The 8006-nt window shown below is 41.0% G+C and overlaps 1 protein-coding gene across 1 annotated transcript in view; it reads right to left on the bottom strand.

Annotated features, from left to right (window-relative positions):
- Positions 1-5130: 5130 nt before the first annotated feature.
- The window catches only part of rims3 (regulating synaptic membrane exocytosis 3), a 29656-nt gene continuing 26780 nt past the window's right edge, over positions 5131-8006 (bottom strand). The window contains exons 5-6 of the mRNA XM_061742778.1: positions 7861-8000; positions 5131-7258 (exon numbers count right to left, since the gene is read on the bottom strand). Coding sequence (XP_061598762.1) covers positions 7046-7258; positions 7861-8000 — 353 coding nt within the window. The 3' untranslated portion in view covers positions 5131-7045. The remainder of the gene's footprint in view (positions 7259-7860; positions 8001-8006) is intronic.

Below are 8006 nucleotides of genomic sequence, written 5' to 3'. Positions count from 1 at the left end.
TAAGTTTTGTTTTCAATAGCAGTAGCTGGGTTAAAATACATAGAGAAAGCCATTATCAACCCAAAGAATAATGACAAAAATCTACCGGGTAGACAGTATCCCATCTACTCACACCATTCAAGGCTCTGATTACACATGATAAATTCCTATTCAGTGGACTGATAGCATTTGAAGCCGCTGTACGATGTCATGAAGGTATCCACCTCACGCAGTTATTTAAGAGGCGCTTGACCAACAGGTCTGCAGGCCCACGCCATGACACTGCCTCCACCATGCCTGAGGCAGGACGCTGCCTGCGTCGGATCGTGAGCTGATAACTTTTATATATATATATGTGTGTGTGTGTGTGTGTGTGTGTGTGTGTGTGTGTGTGTGTGTGTGTGTGTGTCTTTTAGTCCCTTTCCTGCTCTTGTTTGTGTTGTTTCCAGAGGTTTGCTCCCTGTTGTAAACTGTCTGTATTTATTATGACGATGGCGTCTTTTGATGCCGTCACAAATGTAAATTTGTGACTAAATATCCACTCAAAAGGACATCTCGATGGCTTTGTGAAAGGAGGCCTGTTATTTTTATGATGATACACTTACTTTCTCCAGAGAGTCTCTCCTGGAGTTCTCTTTCTCTTCTCCATTCTTTTTTCTCTTGGAGTATTCTCCAACCATCCATTCCAGTAGTGATGCTGCTGAGCCAACCATCACTTTGTTTCTCGTGAGAATGTCCCAAACTATTTATCTTGCCACAGCAGTTTTGGTGTCTCTCTCTTTGCGGATTTGTGTCTTTTTGTTGTTGCTGTTGTTTTTTTAGCCCAATGATGGCCACCTTCACCTGCATTGAGACCCAGTCAGAGAGCTGCCACATATCAGAACAATGATGAGATGAATTATCTGCTTCGTTTGCTTTGTAATTGCAAGAGAAAGGACCAGACCTACAGTGTAAGCTGAAGGTCTACGTTTCTCCTTTTTATTTATTCAAATCTGTTGTGGTGCTCTATAAATGAAAAACCATGAAAAAAAAGGTCATTGTCCTAGTACTTCTGGACCCATATTAATATGCAAGCTCATAATTTACATTAGAGATGAACAGATATACTGTAGATGTTTTTACTAAAGAGACATCTCCTTTCTCATACAGTGCATTACTAAAGCCACCTCTCTCCCCATTCTGTCTAAAATGTTTCTTCTTAGTATCTACCTTTTTCTTTCCTCCAAAATCGCCCAAAGCAGCGACTCATTCTTTGCATGAAGTGTACTATACTCTCTACTAGGCAGGCATTATGTAAATGTACTTGGTGAGGTGTATAGATAACAATCCATTAATCTCAGGCTGTTCGGTCAATTTTGGAAAAACTAAACTATTTTACATTCATTAGATTTGCATCAACACATAATGCAAAAGACTTAAAAGCTATTATTTTGTCCTCTTTAAAGGGAAATTCTAAATCCCGCCTGTGACGTTTGTCTCCACTGCCCCCTAGTGGCCAAAAACACACACAAAAATCACTGAAACGTGCGCAAGGGAAATGTTTGTGATTCAAAGAAACTTTATTGACTTCGCGTCCAGATGTCAAAGGGCATGCAAATACAGGCTTCTGAATCTGAAATAGTTCTTTTTTTGTCTTCAGTTTTGATTCTATTTTATTACAAAACTACGTGCACCTTAAGTAATCAATTTTGTAGCGTACAAACCACAAAAATACCAGTTTTACATTATCAAATACTGCACATAGAAAACATTTACAAAGCACAGGTATAAAATTACATCTCCCGTTTTTTTCTTTTTTGCCATAAATCTTTAATCAGACAGACTGTTGCACTTTTGCCAATTCACTCTGCGAACACTCCTCGGTGGAAAGTTTAAGGCCAGATCTGAAAAGACAACCGCTCATTTACCAACTCAAGCGGTCCAATTTACTTGGGCCGAGCGATTTGTTTGTTTTACAACAGGTTTTTAGGAATAGTTTCATTTGGTCTGCTTCATGCGAGTGGGAATACCATCGCAGTCCCTTAAACGTTAGTTTAACTAAGTTTTCCTCATTTAGAGGCATCAGATTAGACCATTAGTTCAGGTTGTGCTTTTCTGGACTTTGGTAAGATGAAGGTTGTCTTGACGGAGGTGAGTGAAGCTACGACGGCCTTAAAAAAAAAAGTCTGGCAGACAGCTGAACAGGACAAAGTGGCTACTGAAGAAACTGGTGCCGTGATTAGCGACGTTTAACTGATGCGGATGAAGACCAGCTGGATGTCAGCAGATGAGAACATTTGCTTGGCGATGACGTCTGCTCTGTTCCTGCTGACAGCTGTAACTCTGGCAGACAGAAATATGAAGGACATGCTTCTTTTAGAAAACAAAAATCTGCTGCTCGTGAGGGGCTTTACAAGCAGATACCGACAATGCACTGCATGCTGCTATGTCTAAAATCCTCATCTATGGTGCTTGCAAATGTGATTTCGACCTGAACTCTTATGTGTCACCAGGGCGGCTGCAGCTGATGCTGTCACCCTCGGCAACAACCGGGGCTGCGGGCTACGCTGATGGTCAGAGTAAGTATTTGAGAAGTCCATGCTACGAGAAGATACAACATTTTCAACAGTTCTTTAGCATTTTTTCTCCAAACTGCCTGTGACTTTTGCACGGGGGCCAACGTGGCTTCATTTCATCACCACATTCATGTCATCTTAAAGATTAAATACAAGAAAATCATCAGAGAAACCATGCTTCAGACATTTCCTAGTCCATAGTGCAAATATCGGCTTGCTAAAGACCTTAACTTGGGAAGATAACTAGATTGGGGGGGGTTTTAAGTGTGTTTGCGAATCCTTTCTGCTCAAAAGCCTTCCTGGCAATTTAAATAAAGAAAAATGCTTTTCGCCAGCTGGATTCATGCTCACAAGCTCTTCTTTCAGACGAACAGTATTTAGTGCAGTAAAAGTGGGGGGGGCCCCATCTGAGACGCGCCCCAGAAAGTCCCAAAAGACTAGACGACGTTGTGGTGTACGGATTTAGAAATACATTCATAAAACTATACACATATAGAACTTCGGTACAATATTCCGAGCAAAATACATTTGTCAAAACTTTCAGTCATGTGCTACTATAGCGAAGCGACGCCTCCTACGTAAAATAAGGCCATTGTAAACTGAACAAGCCCTCGTTTTTTTTTATGCCAAAAAGATCTAAAGGCAGGTTTAGGCCACGCTGCCTCTTGGACTTTTGTGCCTTCCTCCTCCCCTCAATATCTCTGTCTTTACAAAAATAAAATACACTTTCAACACAGTACTGGAGACAGGACGCGGCTCAATTTGAAGCCGCGCCATTACCGTTCGGACATGTGGCGTTTACACGTTTATGGGGTTTATGGGGTTTACGGGGTTTACATTCGCTAGCCTTCAAATCCAGCTCCAATTCAAGCATCTCAGACACAATCTACCAGACTTTAAACCTTTCAAACTAACATCTCCTTTAACTTTACAACCAACACAAAGATGAATCCAGGCCTTTTAAAAAAATAAAATAATAGTAATAATGGAGATTAACCAGCGCCGGAGAACATCATGCAGAGTAACATCGGCCCCCGGTTTAAGCAATAAATTCTGTATACTTGTTTACTTGAGTTAGACAGCTTTGATAATGTTTTTCACACTGTTACATGTTATCTTATGGAGAGAAAACAAAAGAAAGGAAACTGCCATCGGCGTACCCGATTTAAAAAAGAAAAGAAAAGAAAAAAAAAACGACATATCAGTCAACCTCCACCACCACAAACACACCGACAACCTGCTGCTTCATGATCCATTTTTAAAGTCAAGTTAAATGTTTTTCCTCATCTAAAGCTGTGACAAAAGGAAACATGTTGAAGTGCTTAAAAAAAAAAACCTGATCCTTAAATTTTCTCCACACTGCCACTCACACGTCTCGGCCCTTCCACCCACTTCACAACACGCGCTACAAGAAATGCACCTCGTCAAAAACACGCACGCATATGCTACACTTTAAGGAAAGGCGATATTTATAATCCTTCTTTTGGTTGCAGGAATCAAAGGTCTTGGGTAGGAACAAATTGGCAAATACTCTTCTATACATCACTAACTGACCTTTTCTTTGACTTATTTGAAGAATAAATGTGCTGGATTCATCGATACACAGCGAAGGGACACAAACGGACTCATACAAGCTCCAAAATATTTGGATTCACATGGAAAAATACCAAGAATTTCTTTATAGGTTACTTAGGACATTTAGGAGGGAGGTTATATATCTAGAAATTTCAATTTCTATTTTTATGTTTTTTTTGTTTGTTCGTTATTTTGCATTTCACTACTTTACTCATCATCCGAGCTTTTTTTTTTGTTTTTTGTTGTCGTCTCCACAAAGATGCGCACACTTAAAGAGACTGTGTGCAGGTACCAAGAGTCCTTATTTTACACCGTGTCAGTCATCCACAAGAAAGTACATACAAATAAATACAAGGTACATAAAATTACTTCATATATGTGACCATACAAGTAAAGATCTGGCAAGTAATAGCTCCAAAAAAATGAAAGAAACTGGAACCCTGATCTTGACGGTGCTTTTAAAAACGGTTGTATACATGAAGGGGGGGGGGGGGTCAACAACAAAAATCATTCCCCACCCGTGAAATTCAAGAATGATAGAAATCCCTTTTTATCCAAAGTTCAAAAGGAGAAGTTGTGTTGGTCTGGAGTGCTGAAGAGGCAGAACTCCTCAGTTTTTCCCTTTTTTTTTATGTCGAAAGACAAAGAAAAAAATGAGCTTTGGATATTTCAGATGACAGAACGCAGGGTGGAGATAAACCCAAACGTGAGCTCATAATCACACGGAACAGCATGTCGAGATTAACCGGGTCAACCGGGTCAACAGCATCTTCATCCATTCACAAGGTCTGGTGTTGGTCTGAACACCGGCCAGAAGACGCTACCCACGTCACGGGGAATATCCTCATCCTTCATTCCGCCGTCAGTGAAGACGGAAACCGTCGCACATTCAACTGGAACAGCGGACGGGCCTCTCTGAACCTGCTCGTCTTCTTTTCAGATGAACACCAAATGCTTGTACAATCACTGAGTACAAAGGGAAGTTAAATAAGCAAATAAGAAGACACAAAAAGACTCAAGTTTTTCAAAAAATGTTTCAGGCTGTCCTAAGAACACATGTTGAAGTCCAAACTGGAAAAAAAAAAAAAAAGGAACTTTTTGCAATTAACCTCGGCTGCTCATATTGAAAGGACGGGTAAGCGAATTTTGGATGACATCATTTGTGTTGATATTTGAAACCAAACGTCGGCTAAACTGCCCCCTCCATCTCATGAACTCCCTTACTTCATGAGTGTGCGTACAGGCATGAACCTATCCCATGCATAATCACTGAACGCAGCCTAATAAAACCTGCGTAGAATCGCTTACCCTACCTTTAACTGTAAACCCAGCAGCAGAAAGGACCAGCTGCTCCAGTGTGGCTCCACACTGATATGGGTTAAAAAAAAAAACATAACATACAACATGTTTTAACACTGGAATTCAAATATCCAGAGATAATGAATGCAGCGTACGTTTAGAGCTCAAAGAAAAGATACATAACTTACAGTAAAGTGCTGTTCAAAACACAAACATACTGCTGACAGGAGTTAGAAAGTAAGAATGCTGAAGGATGCATTATCGACATATTGCACCTGGAACAAGTAAAGCTACCGTAATATGGCAGGTTACCGTTTGCACTTGCCACAAAGTAATACTGGCATAAAAGTCAAATATCAAAAGAGAAATGGATCCACGCATTTAAAGGAGGGGTTGCTGCGGCGAACAAGTGCGACCACAGAGGAAGGGGCTGCAGCTGGGATCAGATATCCTTCGTCAAATGGGAAGGGGGGGAAAAAAATGATGATCGAAAAACAGGAAGTTCAAGTGGGAGTCCAAACAGATGAGACGTGGACCTGGAGCCGGTAAGATGAAGGCGGGGTCGTGTTCAGCAGCGAGTATGTCGCTCGCTGACCGAAGTCTCTTCTTCTGCAGACAGTGATGGCAGTCACCGAAGCCTTATCCTTCCCTCTAACTCAGTGAAGTGCTCTTTTTTTTTCAGGACCAATTGCAAAGTAAAGCAGCACTACACGCCTTCACACATCAGAGGAGGCAAGCGAAATAAAGATCAAATAAAGTCGAAGCACTTTGAAATGTCTTGCAAGCAAACATGCAGAATGCAGCCAATACATATATAAAGACAAATAAGTATTTAACTATCTATTAAGATATATATATTTATATTTATATATATCTATATAAACTCTGCCCTGTGAAAATTATAGAATAGCAGTGTTGCTACTTCACATAACAGCCATTATGTGAGGGTCTGAGCCTGGTAGCCAGGTGTGTTTATGTGTTTGTCCTATCGCTCTAAGCTTGTGTGTAGAATGTAATCTTCTTTTTTGTTTTTTGCATTACATCTAAGTCATTGACTCTGCTACATATCCATACTTTATATTGTATACTTGTTAACCTACTACGTATAGTAATAATAACAACAATAACAATTGCTTTGGTTTTAAAAAATAAAGTTTTCTTCTTTGTTTGGCATAGAGAAGTTTAGAAACTGGCATCGGGATGGCCCTGGGATGGGTGGCGCCACGGAGATCTGGTGAGCTGGAATGCGGGACGCAGCACCGGGTGAACCCTGGTATGAGACGCTGAAAGTTTTCGGTGAAAAATGCTACATGTTCGGTTAAACTGCGCCTAGTTTGAGTTGGGTTTTGCTGATGGTTTGTCAAATAACACTGATCGCTGGGTGGAAATATGAGCACACAGTAGAGAATACTGTAAAGGTAAAGGATATGGCAGCATGTCGGTGTGTGTGTGTTTGTGTGTGTGTGTGTGTGTGTGTGTGTTTGTCACCTGTGTCTTCCTGCACAGATGCAAACCTGTGTTCGTGTGTGTCTTTGCATGTGTTTCTACCTGTGTTGCAGTTGTTGTGTATTTACAGTACATGTGTCTGCGTGACTCTGCCTGCGCGTGACGGTGTATCCTGCGTGTATCCTGTGTGTCTAGGTGCAGGACGGGCTGGTGGCGCTCTCCAGGGACGACTGGGAGAGGCGTCTGGTGAGCTGGCCGATGCTGGGGTCTGCCAGAGAGGAGGTAGGGAACAGCTTGTACCAGCCGCTGACTGTGGCAGACAGGTCCAAGTCCTCCAGAAGGATCTGGGCCATTCCCATGAAGCACTTGTGGTCCATACGCCCGTAATCCCCCCACACGATTACCTGCAGGAGAGATGATGGTAAAATCAACTTTTATCACAGTTTTTAAAGCTCTAAGATTTTGTGGCGGTTATCCGGAGGAGCCGTACGTAAGACATCCTTCTGACCACAATGACTCAAGATTTCTTGACTTGTCATAACTTCTCAAAAACCTGCACTTACTGCATCAGTTAGGGTTAAAATAGATGTTTTCCAGTTGAACGATATTAATCTCTGCAGTGATTTTCCAATGAAAGGCCCATAACTATCTTGTATCTTGTATTTTTAGTTAGTTTCAATTTATTTAAACAAAAGAAAACTACAAAAATATTTAATCTTGGTGGGAAGTTTCTCCCCCTATGGGTGCATCTGTATTTCCAATTCATAATACAGAAAAACAGACAAATTAATTGATAAATTAAAGGACAATGCAGAAATCCGGTGAAAATAACGTGATATTGATCTCTGTGGTTATGTGAGATCATTTCACACCTGGGAAAACTTTTGCAGTCTGGTGAAATAATGAATGGATGAAAAACAGTTGTTTTAAAAAATAAATAAATAAAAAAGATGATCAGAAAATTGTAAAAGGTGGAAGAAGGAAGATAATAAAGGATGTCCCAGACCTGTAGGACTTTGCCCTGAGGACTCTCATCAAACAACAGAGCCTGCTGGTAGGTGGGATCCAGCGTCTTTTTCACTACTTTGGTTTTCTTCTTGGCCAAGCACATTCCGTTCTCCAAGACATATACCTTGACATAGGTTGCTGAGA

This window comes from Cololabis saira, chromosome 15 (assembly GCF_033807715.1).
Source record: "Cololabis saira isolate AMF1-May2022 chromosome 15, fColSai1.1, whole genome shotgun sequence".
NCBI lineage: Eukaryota > Metazoa > Chordata > Actinopteri > Beloniformes > Belonidae > Cololabis > Cololabis saira.
This window is presented reverse-complemented; position numbering and strand designations above follow the sequence as displayed.